Below are 26,182 nucleotides of genomic sequence, written 5' to 3'. Positions count from 1 at the left end.
ACCCAGATTTTGAATGAACAATTTCCATTCTGTGGTTTTGCTTTTTCACATAAGAGGTGGAGAGGAAAGGTGGTCTTTTGGTTAAGATGCTAGACTGGAAATCAGGAGATTCAGGTTCAGTTAATTTCCTGTGTGACTTTGGTCATACGAGTCTTTCTGCATCTCAGTTTCATCTGTAAAATGGTGATGATATATGATGGGACCTTGTGAAGGATTTGTCATATTAGATCAAATCATTGGTCCTTTTGGTCTGGTATTATAAGAACATAAGACGGGCCATACTGGGTCCATCTAGCCCATTATCCTGTCTTCCAACAGTGGCCAGTGCCAGATGCTTCAGAGAGAATGAACAGAACTGGGCAGTTATCAAGGAATCAATCCCCTCTCATCCAGTCCCAGCTTCTGGCAGTGAAAGGTTTAGGGACACCCAGAGCGAGGAGTTGCACCCCGACCATTTTGGCTAGTAGCCACTGATGGATTTATCCTCCATGAACTTATCTAAGTCTTTTTTTTAACCCAGTTATACTTTTGGCCTTCACAACATCCCCTGGCAACAAGTTCCACAGGCTGACTATGCGTTGTGTGAAGAAGTACTTCCTTATGTTTGTGTTAAACCTGTTGCCTATAATTTCATTGGGTGACCCCCTGGTGTTGTGCCTCTGGCAGTACCCAGTGCTTGATACTTCAGTGGAAGGCAAGATGAAACTTGCAAGTTGTTAGTGCACATAGCAAAGGGAGGTGAGGATTCCTTTTTTTAATATTCCATTTAAATAGGTCTTTCCTTAATTCATTCTAAATTTACTATCTTTTAATTTTATTGAGTGTTCCTTGTTCTTGAAGTAGGTCTGACTGAATCCCAACGAAGATTAAATCAGTGATCCCCAAACTTTTTCCATTGCACCCTCCCTTACCTGTAATCGAACCTGTCCGCGCCTCCTCCCCTGGCAGCCGCGGCTGTCAGAGAGGCTGGTGCTGCAGTCAGGAGCTTGAAGCAGAACCAGAGTTGGGAGCCGGGCCCTTGGTCGGGGCTGGGCCGAGGCAGGGGCCAGGCGCTGGGACTGCAACTGGGCTGTGGCCAGGAGTGGACCTGAGAGCTGAGGCAGGGGCTAGACTGAGGCCGGTGCCCAAGCTCGGGCTGGGGTTGTGGCTGGAGCGAGCTGGGGGCAGAGCAGGGCTGGATGGTGCTCCCTCCCTGTGCCCCATGGGGGCTGGCCCGGGCCCAGTGGTGAGCTGGAGCCAGTTCGCACCGGTTCGCAAGAACTGGTTGCTAAATTTAGAAGCCGGTGTAGAACCGGTTCCTAAAGGGGTGGGCGGTTGGGCAAACTCCGGTCTGCGGGCTACCCCAGGGCTCCGGGGGCTATTTAAAGGGCACGGGGCTCCCCTGTTTCTACTGCCCCGGTCCTGTAAATAGCTGCCGGAGCCCTGGGGAAGCGGCAGGGCTCCGGCGACTATTTAAAGGACCGGGGTGGCAGAGGCAGCTGGAGCCCCCCTTTACCGCAGGGCTCTGGGGGCTATTTAAAGGGCTCGGGGCTCCCCTGCTTCTACCGCCCTGGCCCTTTAAATAGCCACCGGAGCCCTGGCGGCGGGGCTCCGGCGGCTATTTAAAGGGCTGGGGCGGTAGAAGCAGCGGGAGCCCCGGACTTTTTAAATAGCCCCAAGAGCCCCGCTGCCGCTAGCCTGGGGCTCCAGCAGTGGGGCTCTGGTGGCAATTTAAAGGGCCTGGGGCTCCAGCCCCTGCTGGGAGCCCCAGGCCCTTTAAATTGCCCCCTGGGGAAGCGGGGCCACCCCAGTACGGCGCACCGGCTCTTGCCGGTACGCCGTATGGGGGCGTAACAGCTTACTTTCACCTCTGGGTAAGGGGGTGAGGCTGAAAGCTCCAGCGGCTGCGCGGTATCCTTACACAGCAGCACGGTAAGGGGGCCGGCCGGGGCTGGGAGGAGGGGTTGGAAGAGGGATCGGGAGCGGTTGGAGGGGGCGGAGGTTATGGGGGGGCCGGTCAGGGGACGGGGAATGGGGCGAGTTGGGTAGGGGGTGGGGTCCTGGGGGGTGGTTAGGGTGGGGGGTCTTGGGGGGGTGGTCAGGGGACAAGGAGGGGGAGGTTGATGGGTTGCAGGTTCTGAGGGGGGCAGTCGGGGGCAGGTCGTGGGTTGGGGTCGGATGGGTGAGTGGATGGGTGGGGGAGAGACAGGCACGTGGGGCTTGTACTCACCGCGCGGTTCCCTACCGGGTCTTCGGCTGCACTTCAGGGGCGGGTCTTTTACTCGCTCTGGGTGAAGGACCTGCCGCCAAAAACTCAGAGCGAGTGAAGACCCCCCCCCCGCCTCCGAAGTGCCGCCAAGGACCCGGTAGGGAACCGGTTCTTAGGATTTTGGGAGCTCATCACTGCCCAGGCCCTGCCACATCCCCTCGAATGTTCCTATGGGGGTGTGCCACACAGTTTGGGGACCCCTGGATTAAACTGAGAGACTGACCAGTTTTCATTAGGGTCTTGTTAATTAGGAATACCTCAATAAAGACCTGTTTTACTCTTCTTTTTTCCAGGCTAGATAATCCTGGTCTTTGCAAACTCTCATCATATGCAAATCCTGTCACACCTCTAGCCATCTTTGTTGCCTTTCTCTGGATCTTATCAATTTTTGCTATATCTTTCTTAATGTGAGGTGTTTAAAATTTCACGTTGTATTCCAAGGTGCAGTCTTATTGATTGCTACAGAGTAGTTTCACTTTATCATGGTGCTCTGAAACAGATACAATTAAAAATAGTTTTAATGTATATTAATATAGAGAATGTATTACTAGATATTCTATTTATTACTAGATAAAATGCTAGACATATTCTGTTGCAGATCAAAAAAACTATATACATGTATGAATGCAATACATTCATTTTTTATGGCGAGAGATTCCTCCTCGGAGGGTCATAAGTTTATCTGCTGCTTTTAGTGCTAAATGATACATTTGGATCTCAGGATTGTGTAAAAGAAGCTTGACAGTTCCCTATTTATTCTTGGCCAGATTCTTCCCCAAAACTGAGCAGCATTGATAGGGAAGCAGACTTTCAGCCTTGATCTCTCCTTCCCAATGGAGCAGGGGAAATCGCTCACCTCTGTGGCACCACCCTGCCTACAACAGACCTCTATGGAGAGCCCTCAGCTGGGTCAGGAATCTGTAGTGGAAAGAATGGGGCTGGAAGTGTGGACATAGTCCATAACCCCTGGAGAATCTAATGTAAAGTCAAGGCAGCTGGTTCTATTAACTTTTCACAGCTCTCCCTCTGGCCTAGGAATCTTCCTTTGAAGGGTGTTCCAGAGGCAACGCGAGCTAAGGATTCCTTGGCAGCACAACTCTAATGGATCCCTGCAGTATGAGCAACGTAGGGAGGGTAGGGAAGGTTATAGAATCAGTACAAAAGCCCAGAGGATAAGTGTGGACGAACCTAGCCACCTGTGGATTTCTGAGATTCACAGGATTTGGCTGCAAAACTTCTTCCCAATCTGCAAGATTGCACCTCCACCCAAAATGGAACACTTAAAGAAAAATTCCACAAGAAGGAACCTTGCAAAGTTTTCTTCTCCCAGATCCCTAACTTATGGATATGCAGAAGGAGTCAATTACTTCAGTGTATTTGTGGAAGTTGGTATACATTGTTTTTTGTGATTTTGTTATTGACTTCTCCATTTCTGTAGATGATATACAAGTAACTATTCTATAAGATGAAAACCTGCTTTGAATGGCTGCACCCCACTTGAGTGATCTTGGAAAATATATAATGTAGATCAGAATATCTTAACAAACCTCATAATTTCTCAGTGGAAGAACATTGAGTGTGCTATCTCCTCAAATACATAGACTATTCTACTTTTTGATTATGTGCATGTGTACATCTGGGCACAGGATCAATTCTTAATTTGGGAGCTTATTATTGTTTTTTAAACAATTCTGTTCACTTCTAATTCACAAAAATTTTCAGTTTGGGGTGCAGTATACGCTTATTATGATGGACACATCTGTGTTCCCAACTTTTCTCTGTTACAGTCAGCATGAGAGAGTAAGAACTACAGAAGATTTAGGATAAAATTAGTAATTCTCACACTGACTTTTCATTGTATAATTTAAATATAGTCATCTCAGAATTCCATCTAGCCAGTCTTTTGCTTTATATTATTTTGAAATTTTCTTTGGTATCAACACACAATTTTTTGAAGCAAACTTAAAGCTGAAAGTTTCAGGTCAGTTTTTCACTTAGATTTAAATCTGTTTGTGGCTTCTTGAGGTTCTTTGAATGTAATGCTTGGTTTTTACATTGACTTGAGTTCATATTATTTAGATGAGCTAAATGTTAAGCTTGTCAAATCTATGGCCCAAATTCTGCCATTGGTTATGTGTTTAGTTTCTACTGATGTCACTGGGACTTACAACTACAAAACTAATAACAGACTTTAGCTCAAATGTTTCATTTAACATTGCATTTTCTCTAGATCACTTGTAGAACGCTAAAAAATGTAAAGATTTAATCAGTAAATGGCCTCAGCTTTGCTTGTAAGTTTTGTTGATGGAGGAAAAAGCTATTGGCCTTGACTGTGATCTCCAGTGCAGCTACATTGATTTCAGTTGGATTACTCTTGTGTAAATTAGAGGAGAATCAGGACCATTATTCCATTATTAGAAAAGAAGCTGACAGAGATAAGTCCAAATGAACCTCAACTTTGAACCTCTTCATTCTTTAGAATCGGGTTTGGGATTAAAATGTCCAGGCACAACTACCCGTTCAATTTTAGTTCTGTGTTGGATCTAAAATTGGAGCCTATCCTAAACTGATTCAAGATCCGAACACTGTCTGTGTGTCTCAACTCTACACTATGTTTCCTCCCCCCACCCCCCATGACTAGGTGATTGCTGATGCAATTGAAGCCTATCCAAGAACTCTACGTATTAACTGGGTGAGGGAGTGGCCTGGACAGACAGTTCTTTGTGTATCCCAGATTTTCTGGACTTCGGAGGTACAAAAATCTATTAGGAATGGCCAACAGGTAAACATTTGTTAAAGCTTATAAGAACAATTTAAGTTACTCTCACATAAAACTGGAGTAATACAGTGGTGAATTGGGCCCATGTTGTATAAACCAGTTGAGTTCAGAAATATTTGGATAAATATCTATTTGGGATGTAATTATTATGTTTTTGAATATCCACTTGAAAGGTGTACCTGAATTTTTACCCTGGGAGAATATGAAGGAAATATTTCTTCTCTACGATATGTAATGATGCTTTAGAACTATATTGGAATGGAGATTCTTCAACAACTGAACATATATCTCAGTGACATGTAGGTGCCAGATATGTGTCATTAATAGCTATTAGCCAAGATGATCAGGGACGCAATCCCATGCTCAGGGTGACCCTAAATCTCTGATTACCAAAAGCTGGGAGTGGAAGACAGGGATAGATCACTCCAAAATTGCCTGATACTGTACACTCCCCCTGAAGCTCTGGTACAGGCCACTGTCAGTGGCAGGATACTGGGCAAGATGGACTATGGTCTAACCCAGTACGGCAGCTCTCATGTTCTTTATGTTCTAGATTCTCAGGCGGTTTCTGTTGGCATAGCTTTATGATCTGGCACTACTTGTCTCTGACTTAAAGTGTTTAGTACTTGTTCAAACTACGAGGTTGGACCAGCAAAGTGGATCTGAACTACCCTCAACTTTGGGAAAGTTTGGATCAGAACTTGTGACCTGGGTCCGTCAATGGGGGGAAGGTTGCTTCTCTCCTCATACATCACTAATGGGTTAAAGAATTGGAATTCTGTGGAATTCAGAGTTGGTCTAATGTTTTTGAAGGCTCCAGAACAAAATCCCAACCTTCAGCTCAGGTCACCAGATTTTCTGACTCCAGCGATGGAACAGGTTGGTGGCTCAATTTCTCCCAAACATTTTGATTTATAACTTTAATTTTTATTGATTTTTGTGCAATGACAACTTATTATCTTTCTTTCTCTTGCTTCCCTCCTGAATTGGGTATTTGGCAGGATGGTGGTTTTAACCACCTGGGTCCACCACTGTAGTGTCTTGTCTCCAGAATCCCTTGCTCCACTCAGTCATGGCAGACCACCCTGGCTTAACCAGAGCTTCAATGATCTAATAAAAATAAAAAAGAGTCTTACAAAAAGTGGAAAGTAGGCCAAATTACAAAGGATGAATATAAATAAATAACACAAGTATGTAGAGACAAAATTAGAAAGGCCAAGGCACAAAATGAGATCAAACTAGCTAGAGACATAACGGCTAACAAGAAAATATTCTACAAATACATTAGAAGCAAGAGGAAGACCAAGGACAGGTAGGCCTGTTACTCAATGAGGGTGGAAAAATAATAACAGAAAATGTGGAAATGGCAGATGTGCTTAATGACTTATTTGTTGCGGTTTTCACCAAGAAAGTTGGTGGTGATTGGACGTCTAACATAGTGAATGCCAATGAAAATGAGATAGGATCAGAGGCTAAAATAGGGAAGGAACAAGTTAAAAATTACTCAGGCAAGTTAGATGTCTTCAAGTCACCAGTGCCTGATGAAATGCATCCTAGAATACTCAAGGAGCTGACTGAGGATATATCAGAGCCCATTAGCGATTATCTTTGAAAAGTCATGGAAGACGGGAGAGATTCCAGAAAACTGGAAAAGGGCAAATATAGTGCCAATCTATAAAAGGGGAAATAAGGACAACCCGGGGAATTACAGACCAGTCAGTTTAACTTCTGTACCCGGAAAGATAATAGAGCAAATAATTAAGCAATCAATTTGCAACTATCTAGAAGATAATAAGGTGATAAGTAACAGTCAGCGTGGATTTGTCAAGAACAAATCATGTCAAACCAACCTGATAGGTTTCTTTGATAGGGTAACAAGCGTTGTGGATGGGGGGGAAGCAGTAGATGTGGTATGTCTTAACTTTAGTAAAGCTTTTGATACTGTCTCACATGACCTTCTCATAAACAAACTAGGGAAATGCAACCTAGATGGAGCTATTATAAGGTGGGTGCATAATTGGTTGGAAAACCGGTCCTAGCGAGTAGTTATCAGTGGTTCACAGTCATGCTGGAAGGACATAATGAGGGGGGTCCCGCAGGGATCAGTTCTGGGTCCAGTTCTGTTCAATATCTTCATCAATGATTTAGATAATGGCATAGAGAGTTTGCAGATGATACCAAGCTGGGAGGGGATGCAAGAGCTTTGGGGAGGATAGGATTAAAATTCAAAATGATCTGGACAAACTGGAGAAATGATCTGAAGTAAATAGGATGAAGTTCAATAAAGACAAACTCAAAGTACTCACTTAGGAAGGAACAATTAGTTGCACACACACAAAATGGGAAATGACTGCCTAGGTAGGAGTGCTGCGGAAAGGGATCTGGGGGTCATAGTGGACCACAAGCTAGATATGAATCAACAGTATAACACTGTTGCAAAAAAAGTGAACATCATTCTGGGAAGTATTAGCAGGAGTGTTGTAAGAAAGACATGAGAAGTAATTCCTCTGCTCTACTCCATGCTGATTAGGCCTCAACTGGACAATTGTGTTCAGTTCTGGGTGCCACATTTCAGTAAAAATGTGGACAAACTGGAAAAAGTCCAGAGAAGAGCAACAAAAATAATTAAAGGTCTAGAAAACATGACCTATGAGGGAAGATTGAAAAAATTGGGGTTGTTCAGTCTGGAAAAGAGAAGACTGAGAGGGGACATAACAGTTTTCAAATACATAAAAGGTTGTTATGAGGAGGAGAGAGAGAAATTGTTCTTCTTAACCTCTGAGGATAGGACAAGAAGCAATGGGCTTAAATTTCAGCAAGAGAGGCTTAGGTTGGACATTAGGAAAAACTTCCTAACTGCCAGGGTGGTTAAGCACTGCAATAAATTGCTTAGGGAGGTTGTTAAGAGTAGGTTAGACACCTGTCAGAGATGATCTAGATAATACTTGCCTTCAGTGCATGGGACTGGACTAGATGACCTCCTGAGGTCCCTTCCAGTCCTATGATTCTATGATTCTATGATTCTATCCTACAAAGACTGGGCTAAAGTTAAGCAGTATTCCCTATATGAGGCAGCACTTACAGGCCCTAAAGAGGGCAAATTACACCCTATTTGTTCACAACTAAGTGACCTTAGCACTGCCAGAACATGAGCTCTGAGTTTGGCCAGAGCCACGACCCTTGTGCAGAAAAGCCCAATCAAGAGCCTCTGAACATTTCAGGAGAGAATTCTGAAGATAAGCATGACTCTATCCAGCCAGCTCAGGGGATAAGTCCTGCAATAGACCTGGTCTGGAGTGATAAAACCCCCTGAAAGGATCCAAAAGTCACTCCTGTGAAGTCCTAACTCAGGTTGCTGTGTAATAGGAATTATTCCTATTATTCTGGCTTTCAGTGCACGGACCCTTTCTCTGCCTGGGAAAGAAGCTCAGATTCCGAAAGGTGGGAAAGGGTCCACTTTTCCACCCCTCCCCTGAGCCACAGGCTGGCTCCATCTTAAAGCATAAGGAACACTTTCAGGCACTCTGTGACCTGGATAGATGCATATGAAGATTCCACTACCCAGAAAGCTGCACTGTTGTGGGATTACAGAACGGTAGAAGAGAAATAATTTCCTGTGTTCAAAATGACTGGAGATGTACTGAGTCAAGCCTTGAGTGGTTGCATTGAAAGCAGCATAGCATTCCTTTGAGGAATTCCACCAAGATTTCAACAATTTCTACCCCACCATCCACCTCAGCCTGGACCAGTCCACATAAGAGGTCCACTTCCTAGACACTACAGTGCTAATAAGTGATGGTCACATAAACACCACCCTAACCAGAAACCTACTGACCGCTATACTTACCTACATGCCTCCAGCTTTCATCCAGACCACATCACATGATCCATTGTCTACAGCCAAGCTCTAAGATACAACCGCATTTGCTCCAATCCCTCAGACAGAGACAAACACCTACGGCATCTCTATCAAGCATTCTTAAAACTACAATACCGACCTGGTGAAGTGAAGAAACAGATTGACAGAACCAGAAGGGTACCCAGAAGTCACCTACTACAAGACAGGCCCAACAAAGAAAGTAACAGAACGCCACTAGCCATCACCTACAGTCCCCAACTAAAACCTCTCCAGCGCATCATCAAGGATCTACAACCTAGCCTGAAGGACGATCCCTCACTCTCACAGACCTTGGGAAACAGGCCAGTCCTCGCTTACAGACAGCCCCGCAACCTGAAGCAAATACTCACCAGCAACTACACACCACACAACAAAAACACCAACCCAGGAACCAAATCCTGCAACAAACCCCGGTGCCAACTCTGTCCACATATCTATTCAAGGGACACCGTCATAGGACCTAACCACATCAGCCACACCATCACGGGGTTCGTTCACCTGCACATCTACCAATGTAATATATGCCAGCAGTGCCCCTCTGCCATGTACATTGGCCGAACCGGACAGTCTCTATGCAAAAGAATAAATGGACACAAATCTGACATCAGGAATCATAACATTCAAAAACCAGTAAGAGAACACTTCAGTCTCTCTGGACACTCAGTAACAGACCTAAAAGTGGCAATTCTTCAACAAAAAAACTTCAAAAATAGACTCCAATGTGAAACTGCAGAACTGGAATTAATTTGCAAACTGGACACCATCAGATTAGGCCTGAATAAAGACTGGGAGTGGTTGGGTCATTACTAAACCTAAACTTAATTTCCCTAATACTAATTTCCCCCTACTGTTACTCACACCTTCTTGTCAACTGTCTGAAATGGGCCACTCTCATTACCACTTCAAAAGTTATTTTTCCTCCCTTGGTATCCTGCTGTTAATTGAATTGTCTCATTAGACTGACCTTACACTTGGTAAGGCAACTCCCATCCTTTCATGTATTTATACCTGCTCCTGTATTTTCCACTCCATGATCTGATTAAGTGGGTTCTAGCACACGAAAGCTTATGCCCAAATAAATGTGTTAGTCTCTAAGGTGCCACAAGGACTCCTTGTTGTTTTTACTAATACCAAGGGTATCAAATTAGAAACTATTGCTGTCACAGAGTGAAACATCTGGAGCAGGAGTATCCAATGGAACCTAGATAAAATTTCCTCCAAATGAAACATTCTCAGCATGACAAAGGGAAAAATATAATTTGTATACGAGAGCTAACAATTCCTGTATAAGATCCTTAATTCCGATCCACCCTCCACACCCAGAATCTTCAGATATGGCTGGTAGTAGTCACAGCAAGACACAGGTCACAAGCTATGCACCTAGACAATATGCCAATCAGTGTCCTGTCCAGAGAAACAGACCATTCATAACTAGCCGGGATTCATAGTCACAAGTTCAAAATCAAGATGATCTTGTGAACCCAATGCAGAGCATTGGTTGCCCAGAGGTCAAACCAGGCATGGCTCTGGCCATAATTTTACTATCATGGTAAAATTTTGTAAAGTTCCAAAACTTCATTTCATCAGTCATTTCATGAGAGTGGTCATCCAGAGCTAATTATCTGTAATGGGTGGATTGCTGATGCTATGTATCAGCGTTATTCTCTGGGTGGGTTTCTCTAAAATGCTTCTACAAAAATTCCATTTGAGAACATGGAACCACGCTCGATGCAATGCAAGATTAAAAGTCATTTTTAGATCACGTCCGAATGCCCCTTTGTAGACAGGTAAGTAGAAACATGCTGAAAGCCAACCATATTTGCCAGCTCACTATGGAAGCAAGCCTTGCAGGATGGGAAGCATACTTGGAAGACAAATGTCAAAAATCTCAATGTCAAAAATACTTTAGTTCACTTTGACAGCTATATCACTGGTGTGTCTGAACAGAACAGAACAAAACAAAAAGCCAACCCCTAAACGTGGCCATATGAGATTGGACTTTGATCCTTCGAGTTCAATCTCCTGTCTAGGACAGGGGACAGTACCAGCTGCATCAGAAGAAGATGCAAGAAACCACATAGTGGGCAATTATGTTGCTCACTTGGGATTTGCTAGACAGCAAAGGAACCTACATTGCAGAAAAGACCAGACCTCTTCAAGGAGGGGACTCCTTCATCTGGACCAGGAACACCTACAGTTAACAGCATCAGTAGAGATGTGTAGTTCAGCAGGGATTCTCCATTAGCCTCTGATACATTTTGGTATCTAGAGAGACCTCAATCAGTAAATTAATTGATCTATTCAAATTAATGTTTGACTGTGCCTAGTCAAATTAATGTTTCTGGTGGGAGGAAGATAGAAAACTCTCTGGGGCAAGGACTAACTCTTTATGCCGAGAACAATGGGGCCTTCACCCTTGGATGCTACCACTATACAAATCTAATATTAATCACAAAGTTCTGGTGATCTCACCTACATTAGAGTTTCTCCAAAATGGTTGATTGGAGTCCTACAATCAAGCACCATAAAACATGGGTAACAGTCCTAGTGGTGTTCCGTAGGAAGGCACATCAGACTTCCCATCCGAGTATCATCAAATACCAAGGTTAATTCAAATTTCAGATTAGATAAGCCTATGGGTGGCCTTTCTTAGGAATTTGTTCCCCTATCTATGCAAGAACCACATTGCTCTTATCATGAGGAAAAGGTTATTTTTATAGCTCCAGTAACCTTTCTGTTCAAGATAAGTTCCTCTTTCTGCAATTCCAGGAAAATAGTTTTCTCATCATTTTGTTCTAACCCTTGGTATTCCTTTAGATGGTTGTGACATAAATGGGCATTCCTAGTGCTATAAAGATATATCTGAAGTATATGGAGTACACATGCCAATTGTACCCTGTTCATCTCATTCTACCCCAAGTGCCAAAGGCTTTATGGCCTGAAAGTGGCTGCAGGTAAGATGTTAAAATCCTGCACCAGTGGGCATGCTAGGAATCTGGGAAACTACTCACAGAAGTCCTTAGAGCGTTTATGGGGAAAGTGTATGAACCTCATCTGAGAAAGATTTGCAAACCAAGTTTCCATTCTTCTGCGGAGGCATCCTTTGGTAGTAAGATTGTACTAGGTTGGCTGCCACATAATTCCTTGCTATATATGGGGCGAATTTCCATACCTGCCTATTATTCTATTCTAATAATTAAAAATCTGTTTATCACACACACACACACACACACACACACACACACACACACACACACACACACACACACACACACACACACACACACACACACACACACACACTTCTGTGATTCACTGCTCACTACTTCCCATTAGTGATGAATGAGGAGAGAAGGTGTGCAAGAGAATGAGAAATTTCTGTTAGCAATGTCTCTCCTCATTCAACCTGCCCTACTAGTCTGGTAAATTACAAATTGAATTTTTTCTTTAAAGGGAGACTTAGGGAAATCTTGTCTTCAGATTAATTAAAACATTATATCAAGTTGTTTTAATGCTAATAATTATTTGCTGCAGTGTTTTTACAGCTTTGGAAGAACTCTTTAATTGCCCTGAGTTGAAGGTCAGGGCTTAGTCTTAGAGCCTCTGGCAATGATATTGGCCCGCCTCTAAATTCCACGGTGGGATATGTTACATATTAGTGATGAATGAGGAGAGAAGCTGCTAACAACAAATTATCAGTTAAGAAATTTCTCAGTTCCATACCCAGGTTTGCCATAGATTTCATGCTTGGGCAAGGTGGGTGAGATAATATCTTTTATAGGACCTCACCCACCTTGTCTCTCTAATATCCTGTGACCGATGTGGCTACAACTACACTGCATGCTTGGGCAAGTCATTTGACCTCTCTTTGGGTTTGTGTACATGGTGCTTTTGTCTGCACCAGAAGGGGTGTAAATTTTAATCAGCACTAGCGTGTCAGGCATTAATTGTCCTGTGTGAATCGGGCTGGTGCACACTGAATGTTCTCTAGTTTATGTTAATGTAGTACTGTTTGAAAGGCACACTGGTGTTGACTGAAGTACTGTGTAGACAAGTCCTTTGTCTCAATTTCCCATCTGTAAAACAGATAATACTTTCATACCTCACAGGGATGTTGTGAGGATAAATCCATGAATAATTATGAGGATAATTATGGTGTTACTAGCCATAGTAAAACCTATACAAAAATAATAAAATAAATAAAATCTCTCTAACAGGCCAAAATGAAATACTGATTCCTATCATCCCCCAACCTTTGGAGATGTTTGTATTTGGATCAGAATCTGGATCTAAATTTTGTGATCCTATTGCTGGGGACAAATTTTCTCTCACATAGCTCTGTGCAGTTCCTATTGATTTCAGTAAACAGGGATGCCAATTGCTGTTGAGGCCAGAATTGGGCCCTTACTAGCGCAATAATTGAGAGTTCGTAGCTGATAATTTTTCACCAAAAAGTAAAGCATTATGCATTTTCTAGTATGTATTTCTTTTAGGAATTTCTAATATGTGCTGCAAAAATCTCCTCTGTTACATTTATATTCAAAACTTGTTTCTGTGAACATTAATACATCTCTATAACTTTAAAACTATTAACAACCACAAAATGACAACTTTGCATTACATTAATCATTAATCTTTTTTTTCTAGAATTACTTTGGTGATTTGTGGGGAAAAAGCATAATCTTCACAGCTTTTTGTATACAAGAGAACAAACTTATTTCATGAAACTTTCTAGTGACCATAACTTTAACATGTTAAAGGGACATTGCTAACTTGAATTCATTTTTAAATGGATTAATTAAAAAAAATCATGTTTCTTATAGAGCACCTTTTAAAAGTATATCCTGAAATTAAAATAAAAAACAATTTAAAAAAAAATTATTTTTTTATTCCCCTCTTCCTAATTAAGTGTCAACTTAATTACATGTTAAGTACCATTCTAAATAGGAGTGTTTTCCTCAGTTGGGGCCTTAATTAGAGCTGGCCTGAAAATGGAAATACCTTCCCATGTAAAATTTCTGTTCTGAAAAAATTTCATCTTGAACTGGGACAAAAACATCAAGAAAAATTCTTTTTCAGGAGACCAAAAACAGAATGTTTTCAGCTTTTGGGCTGATTGGTCAGAAACTTCAGTGAAACTGACATCTTCCAGCCTGGCATCTGGAGAGGTGAGGCAGAGAGCCTGGCCACTCAACATTCCTTCCTCTCCCCCGGCTCTGGGAACTGGAAAGGCAGAGAGCCAGAATGTTCAGCCTCCCTGGTCTGGAGCTGGGGGGGCGAAGAAATTTTTATTTTTGCAAAAAGGCATTTTCTGTCAAAATTATTCTGGTGAAAAATTCTCGACCAGCGGAAGCCTTAATGTTTACTAAGGCCTTTTTAGCAAGAAAGACACTAACTCCGTAGAGGAGAAACAGTGACACTGACTAAGACTAAAGTTTGTTTAACTGAAAAAAAGGAAGAAAATATTTTCTCCTCATTAGCTACTTTTAGTTACAGACATATTAGTTGTTACTTGTATCTATGGTAGGTATAAAATTTGCAGACACAAATGTGATTTTCTGATTGATAATGTCACTTTAACTTTTGAGAGAGGGCTTGGCATTTTCATAATATAAAAACTACAAAATGAAAAGGACCATTTCTTATATCCGTGGGAGAAAATAACACTGCTCTACAGCCAAAATGCTTCTGAAATAAATGTAGTCAAACTTTACTAATTCTGGGTCACTGAGAACGAAAATGATGCTTAAAATTGTTGATTGGCTCTAGTTTTCAAGATATGCTATTGAGTCAGTATATACGACCCTTGACTTGGGAATGGCGGAGGATAAGTGAGTTATAAAGGGAAGGGATCTCAATTTAAACCAGAAATGACTAAAATACATCTTTGACTGGATCTATGAATAACTCTATGACTGGGTTTCGACAGTACTTGCTTTTTAGGCAAAACAATGAATGATGCAATCTGAAGCTGGTATTGCGTCATACATGATATGAATTGCATCATGTTATTCCTAGAAGTCATGGATGATGCAATCATAACGAAGCTTACATCACTCTGCTGAACAAATTGCCCTATATCAGCTCTAGAAATCATACAGTGTCGTGCTCTCTTATTTGTCAGTGTTTGATTTTGCAAAGGAACACATTTCTGTTTAGCCAAAGTGAGCAGAGATGCCTCGTACTTGTGTCAACAGTGCAGATAACTTCTGCTATGTTTGTGGTGAAGTGACTTTTGCATCACAAAAGCGCAGTATAACCTCTATGGTTAAGAAAGCCTATCACCTTTATTTTGGCTGCAAAATTGGAGATCAGGACAAGAGGTGGGCCCCACACATATGCTGCAACACTTGTGCAACAAATCTTCGCCAGTGGTTAAACAGGAAAAGGAAATCTATGCCTTTTGCAGTGCCAATGATTTGGAGAGAGCCAACAGATCATACCAGCAATTGTTACTTCTGCATGGTGCCTCCAGTTGGGAAAGGTGTGTCAAAGAAGAAAAAGTGGACTGTGCATTATCCAAACATTCCATCAGCTATACGCCCAGTACCCCACGGAGAAGGACTGCCGGTTCCTGATGCACCAGAATCATTCTCACTTGAGTCAGACGAGGAAGAGGAAGAGGATGAAACTTCTGGTCCTGAACCATCAATGTCACAGGACCCACATTTTCTCCCATCCTCCTCCTCTGAACCACACCTCATAACACAAGGTGAACTGAATGACCTTGTCAGGGATTTGGAACTACCCAAGAGTAAGGCAGGGCTGTTGGGCTCCAGACTACAGCATGGAATCTCCTGGCAGGTGATGTTAGGGTTTCCATGTTCCGTGACCGTCAAAAGGATCTTGTCCCATTCTTCTTCATGGAAGGTGATCTTGTAGCCTGCAACAACATCGATGGTGCGATGGCAGCCCTCAACATCGTTCACGATCCAGATGAGTGGAGACTGTTCATTGATTCATCGAAGACGAGTCTTAAAGCTGTTTTACTGCATAATGGCAATGTTTTGCCATCAATTCCAGTTGGTCATGCAGTCCATAGGAAGGAAACCTATGACAACATGAAACAACTTTTGAGGTGCATAAACTATGACCAACATCAGTGGCAGCTTTGTGGCGATTTGAAGGTTGTTGCTCTCTTGCTTGGTCTGCAGACTGGATACACAAAGTACTGCTGTTTTCTCTGCGAATGGGATAGTCGTGCAAAAGATTCCCACTACATCAAGAAAGATTGGCCACTCCGACAGTCATTGGAGCCTGGGAGGAAAAGTGTTCAGCATCCACCACTTGTTGAATCAAGGAAGCTTTTGTTACCACCCTTACATATCAAGCTGGGTCTGATGAAGAACTTTGTCAAGGCCATTGACAAAACACAAGCAGCTTTCAAGTACCTCCGTGGAAAATTTCCAAGGTTAAGTGAAGCTAAGATAAAGGAAGGTGTCTTTGTTGGTCCTCAGATTCGTGAACTTCTTCGAGATGATGCATTTGACCATGCACTGCATGGCAAGGAAAAGACGGCATGGAAAGCCTTCCAGTTAGTGGCAATAAATTTTCTCGGAAACAACAAGGCAGACAACTACAGGTTGTTGGTGGAAAACCTCCTCAAGGCATACAAAAGCCTTGGTTGCAACATGTCACCAAAGATACATTTTTTGCACTCTCATCTAGATTTTTTTCCACCGAACTGCGGAGCAGTGAGCGACGAGCACGGCGAGCGATTTCACCGGGACATTGCAACAACGGAGAAACGCTATCAGGGCAAATGGAGCCCATCAATGCTTGCAGACTATTGCTGGACAGTGACAAGAGATGCTCCATTTAATGAATACAAGAGACAAGCCAAGAAGCGCCGAGTAGACACTGAATAGGACTAAACTATGTACATAATAGTTTTTTGCCTTTTGTTTCATAATAAATTTTATTTATATAACCCTTTTGCTGATTTTTAAAGTGTTACATAAACAGGACAGGTGAAATATTTATCATGTAAAGCAACCATAAACACATGAAAAGACCTAGATTTACAGTTTATGATTAAAACTCTACTATCTACACAATATACATAGACATAAAATGTAAAAACTTAAATATCTTAGAAACAGTAGCCAATCAGTTGTTTTAATTGTCATATTTGAATTCAGCACATCAAAATACATAATAAATAGCACATTTTATCTCTGAAGCAGACGACTTCTCAAAAATTGTAGACCAGTGTAATAGATGCTCTTATACTTCTAGTAATATATTTTGGTCTTTTACAAATTGTAAGTAGTCCGTTTCTTAATATGTGGCTCAAGCTCCTTCCTGGTGCTTACTGCTTGGGTTCTCCACTCTCCTCATGTGGGTTGGGCCATGGTTTCTTTTTTTGTGAATGCCTGATCCATCCACTCAGGGTGGCTCTTCACTGTGCCCAAGACACAAGGGGTGTTATCCCTTGGGAAAATAAATTATGCTACCAGTGCTGGCAAGGAGTATACAGCCCAGTGCAAGAAAAACAATAAAGTACATTAATACAAACCCCAGCAAATGCATGACACACCCAAAAATAACAGTATAATAAAGGAGTGGCTTTACTGGGAATAGGAAAATAGAATGTGGGGAAGGAAGGGGTCAGGGTTAACTAATAAATCATTAACAAATCAACCTATTCTCCACCTCCCAATGCTCACAACACTTCCCAGCCCCCAGATCCACCCGTCACCTTTCCAAGCAGATGGTATGTTAAGGTTGAGTCCTGAGACAAGTGCTGCAGCTCTGTGAATGTTGGACGGATTAAACAGAAAGGGCCCCCTTACTATGTCTTCACCCCTGGGTGGGGCAGGATCCTCTCCTAGCTCCGTGGTCTGGAGTCCTGTGTAGGTCTCATCTGGCTCTCAGTAGTCGGTGTTGGGTCAGACCATTGCCACTCTGGATGCTGATCGCTGCAGGGCTGGAACTGTTTTACCCAGGCACTAGATCCAACAGCAGTTCAGGCTCCGTTTGTGGGGCATGGGAATTAATCAGAGATTCCCTGAGCTGTTCTTTTCTCTCTCAGTTCCCCCCAAACTCAAAGCTCAAACTGAAACTAAAGCGAGTCTCTTTGGGTACATCTAGACTACAATTAAAAGCCCATGGCTAGTCCATGCCAGCTGATTTGGGCTAAGGGGCTGTTTAATTGCAGTGTAGATGTGCAGGCTCGGTTAGGAGCCTGAGTTCTGGGACCCTCCCGCTTGGGTCTCCTGCCCAAGTCTCCTGCCCAAGCCTTTACATCTACACTGCAATTAAACAGCCCTTTAGCTTGAACAGTGCGAGCCCAAGTCAGCTGGCACAGGCCAGCCATGGGTGTTGAATTGCAGTGTAGACATATACATTGTCTCTGAATCAGGCTGGTCATCCACTTAGGGGGCTGAACAGCCCTTGCTCATCATTGGTCCAGCAAACTGCTTGTTTATATCTCCCAATGTAGAACCTCCATAGTAGCCTCAGCAGGAGCTTCTAGTCCATTCTGCTCACACCCCTGACGCCAAGCATGCTGGGAAATAGTGTCAGAGAGCTTTGGTACCCATTATTGTTGTAGACCCTAGGGTAGGACCCACTAGGCTCAGTCCAGAGTTCCAGGAGATGGCAAAGTCCAAGTGAGGGTTACATGTATTTTAAAAGTAGAATTTAAAAGCAAGTAACAATCTCACGTGAAATATACCAATGAAAATTTGTACTATTATGCTTTGTCAGAGTACATCTTAGAAACACAAAATTCATGGTAAAATAAGCAGAATTTGTGGTAGTTCCTTAGATTAACAATGTAATCCATTTTTTAATTCTCTCAGGCACTCGAGGATTATCTGGAACAGAATACTAGACAGATTGATGACATTGTTACCTTGGTGCGAGGAAAGCTGTCTAAGCAGAATCGAGTGACTCTCGGAGCACTTGTTGTGCTGGATGTTCATGCTAGGGATGTTCTTGCATCTCTAGTAAGCAAGAAAGTCAGTGATGAAAGTGACTTTGAATGGTTAAGTCAGCTTAGGTACTACTGGGAGGTAAGTAATGTCACTGAATCCTATTAGAAGAGAATTTTTGTTCACAGCTTTTCAATTTGTGCTTGCTTGCTGACACAGGTAATAGTAACACTAATATGAGAATTTTTGCTGATGACAAAATATATCTATCCAATCATTCTGCCGATTGCAAGATAAAATGGCCAATAGCCATAAATATATGATTTTAATTAAAATTACTTTTTTCATCACTGTCGACTGTCAGTGCACTTGCTGAATCTGCAGGTTTACAGAAAAAAACTAATTTGGTCTAAGAGTATAGTTTGATTCCCTGACACTGCTGGCTAGGTAGAGAACTTTTTAGTAGTGATCTTAAGTTTTGAGTTAAGAGCTTTAGTCTGACTTATCAAGATTTCTGTGTTATGAGAATGCATTACACTTCTTGGCAAAGGTCTAAATATTTGTCTCAGAGACCATGTTTTTAAACATTACATTCATCAGAAGGAGATGTTCCAATATAAAGAGCAGCTTGTAGCAGTAATTAGAGAAATCTGTTGGGAACAGTTGTTACCAGAAGACTAGAATCACTATACTGGCCTTGTCCAGAAGATGTGCTAAAGTATTTTTCGAAATGCCAGTTGGTCTTGTATCTAAACATGGACTGTTTTGAGCTGCAATAAGATTTACAAATGCACTGTACTGTTACAAATTAATAGTCAATAATGATCGATACGTTTCATGACTTTGAATTATTTCATAACTAAAGAGATCTCAGATAACTCATTTTGATCAAGTTTTTTAGGTGATGATTAGTCAGTGCATAACAGAAAGGAGGTATACGTTACCAAAGTCTGTTGAACCAATCCTGGCAGCAGATGACAGTCAGGTATAGTGCTGTCAGGTTGCTTATTTGCTTACAACTTGGCACTTCTATACCTAAGTTGTTTAACGTTTCATTCTCATTATTTCCTCTTTTTCACATACAGACATATCTTTTGTAGTATCTTTCCTAGTTTTCTGTTACATTTCATACATTTCCAGCTGCATAATATCTGTTTTAGCTCAAGCTCCTATTTAGTTATGTGGCTAGTACCTTGCTAAAAATATTTATTTCTTGCTTAACAATTCTTGCAAAAATATCCCAAAGATTACTACATCTTTTCTGATAAGTTTAGCAAGCTAGCATTTTTTTCCTTTGGCATGACTTCAGAGCATTATAGGACTCTGGCTGGCAGTTATGCTATAAGGACTTATAGAAGTCTGACATATAGGTCAATGGTACTAATGCTTTTTCCACTGTTGGGATGATAAAATCATGTGCATTGCTAACATTTATTGTTTCATTTTTAATTAGAGAAATTTGTATATAATAGAACAAAAATCTGGCTGCATCTTATTTTTGTGTAGGTCATTTAATATCTATCAGTTACCACTACTCACGTGACGTGAGTCATATTTGAGCTATTGTCCTAGAACAGTTCTCAAACATTTTCATACTGTGGCATGTAATTGCAGATAGATCTTATGGGTTCACCTCCTAAACATGACCCTACACTTTGGTAGCTACATTGTTTGGTTTTATGAATAAGTAATATCAAGGTAATATTAAAGGGACATTGTGAAATAGTTTATTTTAGTGAAGTTTTACATCTCCATATTTTGTATCTGTACTATTTATTTTTTCTCTCTAGATGTGAGACTTGACATTTATTGATACTGAGTCTCACCCATTGCCAATGGCTCTCATAGATGTAATTTCTCCCAGGCATGTTTTATTTTTTGTGTTTGCTACCCTCCATTCTCCATCAGTTGGTCACTGTTGAATATATTCCAAAGAAACATTCAACAGAGACAGAAGTGAAACAGGGTGCAGAGAAGGGCTGGTTTTGAGTTTAGTTAATTGAAAAACTACTTAACATTCTGAGAACCTGAACAACTGCAAGAATCCTTATTGCATGAAAACTGACAGATACAACACAATTGTGATCAAAATATCTCTGGGAACTACATAGATCTGCTCTTTAGCTAACATTTTGAGAACCACTTATGCCCCTGTTGATCCATGTTGGCAACAGAGTGGGGTACACAATTAGAAGTCTGTACCCAGCGACATGATTAGACATGCCCAGGTGGGCATGTTCTCTTCTGATTGCCATCTTCACAATATTTTGCGAAGAGGGACATGTGCAGTCTCTGCTGAAAGCTAAGAACTTGCTGGTTGTCATGGTTATTGTAGGATGTAGGTATGTAAAATATTCTGAGTTATGTCACATGTAGAATATTATGTTCCAAAGCTGCTGGAAGTGAAACTGGTCACTTGAGCTGGCATGGATTTGAGTACTAATGCAATCAAGCATGAGAAAAATTGACATCTTTTGACCCAGCCTAGCCAAATGTTGGCAATCTGGACAAAATGGTGACTTGGGCCTTTACAAATCACAAAAGAGCCCAAGCAAAAGATCTTGAATAGGGGGACCATCGGGGTGAACTAAAGTTAACAAAATGCCATGGTTATGAAAAAAGACAAAAGGTATGGAACTGTATAATAGGAGAAAGGAGGGCACAAGATGGCATCCATTATGGAGGCAACAGTGCCAGTGTGTGTGTCTCATGAAAAGTGGATCCCAGCTCTCTTGATGGGACAAGCTTTATAGGGACCATTGGGTAGGGTTACCATATTTAAAAAATAAAAAAAGAGGACACTCCATGGGGCCCTGGCCCCACCCCTTTCCCACCACCGGCCCCACCCTAACTCCGCCCCTTCCCCGCCCCAACTCCACCCATTCCGCGCCCCTTCCCCAAAGTCCCCGCCCTAACTCCCCCTCCTCCCTCCCAGCCACGCGAAAAGGGCTGCCCAAGCGCTACCGGCTTCACGGTTTGCCGGGCAGCCCCCAGACCCTACGCCCCTGGCCGGCACTTCCCCAGCGCAGCTGGAGCCCCGGAGGGGAAGCGCCCAGCCGGGGGCGCAGGGTCTGGAGGCTGCCCGGCAAACCGTGAAGCCGGTAGCGCTCGGGCTTCGGGCAGCCCCCATGCCTCCGGACCCTGCGCCCCCGGCCGGGCACTTCCCCTCCCGGGCTCCAGCTGCTCTGCTCCTCCCCTGACTTTTAGGCTCTGTTTAAGAGCCGAGTTGCCCGAGCGCTCCGGCTTCGGGCAGCCCCCTTGCCTCCAGACCCTGCGCCGCCGGAGCAGAGCAGCTGGAGCTCGGGAGGGGAAGTGCCCGGCCGGTGGCTGGGGTCCGGAGGCAAGGGGGCTGCCCGAAGCCGGAGCGCTCGGGCAGCTCGGCTCTTAAACAGAGCCGAAGAGTCAGGGGAGGAGCAGAGCAGCCGCGGGAGGGGAAGTGCCCAGCCGGTATTTTCCCGGACATGTTCAGCTTTTTGGCAGTTCCCCCCGGACGGGGGTTTGATTACCAAAAAGCCGGACATGTCCGGGAAAAACCGGACGTATGGTAACCCTACCATTGGGTGAGAAATACCTTATTAGACAGGAAAGAAACTTGTTAATAAGTATAGGCTCTAGACTGTGTTGTATGTTTTCCTTTAATCTGTAACCATATATTTCCAATCCTTATATTTGCTTCTGTTTGAATCTTTATTTTAAGCTGTCAGATAAACTTCCGTTTGGTTCTTCTATATACATGACTAAGTGCTGTGTGCTAAGGAGAGTGCTGAACTAATGAGACTGGTGAACTGGGGGGCACAGATTCCATGGAGGCAGCAAATCTGTGTGCATTGTGGATGTCCAGAAGTTGTGGACCTGGGCATTCAAGTGCAACAAAGTGGAATGTACAGACAGGTTGGAGTGGCCTGTGCCTCAGGGCCAGAGTAGAGCTCTGGTGGCTAACTATCTCCATAGATTTAGCCACAAGTTGTCTCTGTTCTGACCTAAGAACTTACTTAGGGAGCCTAAGGGCTGGGGTGTGGAAATTGCTAGCCTGCAGCGGGAAAGAACGGGGCTTGCAAAACCTGGAGTGGCAGTGCTTGTGTTGCCAGCAGTTGGAAGTTTTGGACATGTTTTCCCTGGTGGGTACAGACAAGGCTTCCTCATGCTGTAAACAGGAGGTGGTGATTCATCCTCTATTTCTAGTTAACCCTGAAAGTGTCACACTACTGTCTGTCTTTAAATTTATTAATTAGTGTTATTGTAGTACCTAGATGCCCCAGTCAGTATCAGGCCTCTATGATGCCATGTGCTGTGTAAAGAAATAAGAGAAAATCACTGCCCCGAAGAGATTTTTGCTTAGAGGATCAAGGGATGAAAGCCTACTCATTTCATTTATATACCATAAGCCATGTGATCTGCTCAGTAGTTGTTTCTAATAGCAGCATGCCAAGCTGCATGTTTAAAGAATAATCCTGATTAGTTTTATTTATTTTAGTTTCCTGTATTATATAAAATATATATTTTGTTCCCATAGGAAGGACATCTACAAACAAAGATGATCAATGCTGGTTTGCAATATGGATATGAGTATCTTGGCAATACCCCAAGATTGGTTATCACTCCACTTACAGACAGATGCTACAGGTAAAACCACAAATTAGTGAATGTGTTAGAAACATGAATTTATGTTACTGAAATAATTTAATTGAGTCCTCAGAATAGATGTCTGCCAACATGAAATGGATGATTCTACTTTATTACTTTTGTTATTACTTATTATTCTATTGTTCTTTTAGGCATAATGATATGGTATGCTCTTTGTTTATTGATTAGATTAGGGTATGTGTTAATATTTTATTGTGATATAATTGACATTTTGAGAAAACTTAATTATCTATAGATTCCTGTTTTAAAGAACAGATGTGCTCACAAAAGTAACTATAAAAATGGCAGTTTCTCATTCAACATGTTTCCTTTATGGCTTGAGGTCATTTCTGCTTGGACATAGGTGCTCTGATACCACTGTGATGAGGGCCATATAAGTACTTAGATAGGGATTTTACTGAACAAAAAATGTTTTTACTACTGTAAGTATTTCAGAGCTAACACCTGCTAAGGTAGAGTGTGTTAGATGCTATTCTGCCTCATAAATGAAAAATAAAATTACCGGTATGTGCTAAATTTTGACTGAGGCACTTTTTTAATAGGTGATGCAGCTATTTTTTCAGACCCTAGTTTAGGTTAAAATGCCACTAGTTTGAAATCATTTTTTAAATTGTAAACTGAACAAATTTGAGATTAAATCAATATTGTAATCCATTGGTGTCATTTATTACACCACTTTTCTGTCTGTAGCCCCATTTTTGATATTTTGGAAAGTGACTAGAAATAAGTAGTATTTTGGACTCTGGGTAAATTACTTCATGTATGACTGTAATGTTGGTGACTCCAACTGTCGGTACTGTAGGAAATCTTGTAGAATTTGTTGGATATGGATATATAGACATTGAACAGCAGTTTTTAAAGTTTCCTGTAAATACCGGAATAGCAGGAAAAATGACGTGTTACCAATGATAGTATGGAAAATGGCACACTTTTATCAACTTTTTTTTTTTTAATTTCAGAACCCTGTTTGGAGCACTTCACCTTCATCTAGGAGGTGCCCCTGAAGGTCCTGCTGGAACTGGAAAAACTGAAACTACGAAAGACTTAGCAAAGGCTGTAGCGAAGCAATGTGTGGTTTTCAATTGTTCTGATGGATTGGATTACCTTGCGTTAGGAAAATTCTTTAAGGTTTGGATTAATCTTGAGGGCCATATTTTCATTTACACTAAGGCCTCTTTATTTCACTCTGGCATGTGAAATAGCATAGAATATAGAGTTGGTCATACTGGGCTAGACCATGGCCCATCTAACCCAGTATCTTGTCTTCTGACTGGCCAGTGCCAGAGGTTTTTTGAGTGATCAGCCTCCTGTCATCCAGTCCCAGATTCTGGCAGTGAGAGGTTTAGGGCCACCTGGAGAATGGGGTTGCATCCCTGACACATTGACTAATAGCCATTGGTGGACCTATCTTCCATAAACTTAACTAATTCTTTTTTTTAACCCAGTTATATTTTTGGCCGTCACAACATCCCACCGCAATGAATTGTTGACTGTGTGTGGAGAAGTACTTCCTTTTGTTTGTTTTTCATCTGCTGCCTATTAATGTCATCAAGTGACTCCAAGATCTTTTTATTATGTGAAGAGGGTGTATATGTAATTTATCTCACTTTAAAGCCTCTTGACACTGCTAAAATGATGTAAAATTCAATAGGCAATTCAGCCAAAATGTTTAAATTATATTTTAGAGTTTTGTTTTAAAAATAAAAAATACCACAGTGATTTTATTTATTTTTTAGTAGGAAGCATAGGTTGCATTTTACTAAGAACAATTTTATTAGCTACGTGGTAACGGATAGACACAAAATTAGGGGTGTTCTAAAGACTAATAATTGTCCAGTAAAAATGAAAGCTTTTCAGGTGAAAAGCTGTATTCAAACCAGTAAACTTTTGTATTTTTATATCATGTATATTACATATATCATGGAGATAAAATTGTTCATGTCTGCTTCCATCTTTTAAGTATAGATTCATAGATTCTAGGACTGGAAGGGACCTCGAGAGGTCATCGAGTCCAGTCCCCTGCCCGCATGGCAGGACCAAATACTGTCTAGACCATCCCTGATAGACATTTATGTAACCTACTCTTAAATATCTCCAGAGATGGAGATTCCACAACCTCCCTAGGCAATCTATTCCAGTGTTTAACCACCCTGACAGTTAGGAACTTTTTCCTAATGTCCAACCTAGACCTCCCTTGCTGCAGTTTAAACCCATTGCTTCTTGTTCTATCCTTAGAGGCTAAGGTGAACAAGTTTTCTCCCTCCTCCTTATGACACCCTTTTAAATACCTGAAAACTGCTATCATGTCCCCTCTCAGTCTTCTCTTTTCCAAACTAAACAAACCCAATTCTTTCAGCCTTCCTTCATAGGTCATGTTCTCAAGACCTTTAATCATTCTTGTTGCTCTTCTCTGGACCCTTTCCAATTTCTCCACATCTTTTTTGAAATGCGGTGCCCAGAACTGGACACAATACTCCAGCTGAGGCCTAACCAGAGCAGAGTAGAGCGGAAGAATGACTTCTCGTGTCTTGCTCACAACATACCTGTTAATACATCCCAGAATCATGTTTGCTTTTTTTGCAACAGCATCTCACTGTTGACTCATATTTAGCTTGTGGTCCACTATAACCCCTAGATCCCTTTCTGCCGTACTCCTTCCTAGACAGTCTCTTCCCATTCTGTATGTGTGAAACTGATTTTTTCTTCCTAAGTGGAGCACTTTGCATTTGTCTTTG

The 26,182-nt window shown here is 42.1% G+C and overlaps 1 protein-coding gene across 1 annotated transcript in view; it reads left to right on the top strand.

Moving 5' to 3' along the window:
• Positions 1-26,182, top strand: part of DNAH7 (dynein axonemal heavy chain 7) — a 248,396-nt gene that overhangs the window by 78,443 nt on the left and 143,771 nt on the right. Inside the window, exons 21-24 of the mRNA XM_065413626.1 lie at positions 4,890-5,030; positions 18,732-18,944; positions 23,317-23,426; positions 24,407-24,575. Of these exons, the coding sequence (XP_065269698.1) occupies positions 4,890-5,030; positions 18,732-18,944; positions 23,317-23,426; positions 24,407-24,575 (633 nt within the window). The remainder of the gene's footprint in view (positions 1-4,889; positions 5,031-18,731; positions 18,945-23,316; positions 23,427-24,406; positions 24,576-26,182) is intronic.

Source organism: Emys orbicularis, chromosome 11 (genome assembly GCF_028017835.1).
Source record: "Emys orbicularis isolate rEmyOrb1 chromosome 11, rEmyOrb1.hap1, whole genome shotgun sequence".
Lineage (NCBI taxonomy): Eukaryota > Metazoa > Chordata > Testudines > Emydidae > Emys > Emys orbicularis.
Note: the sequence above shows the minus strand (reverse complement) of the source record. Positions and strands in the feature narration are given on the sequence as shown.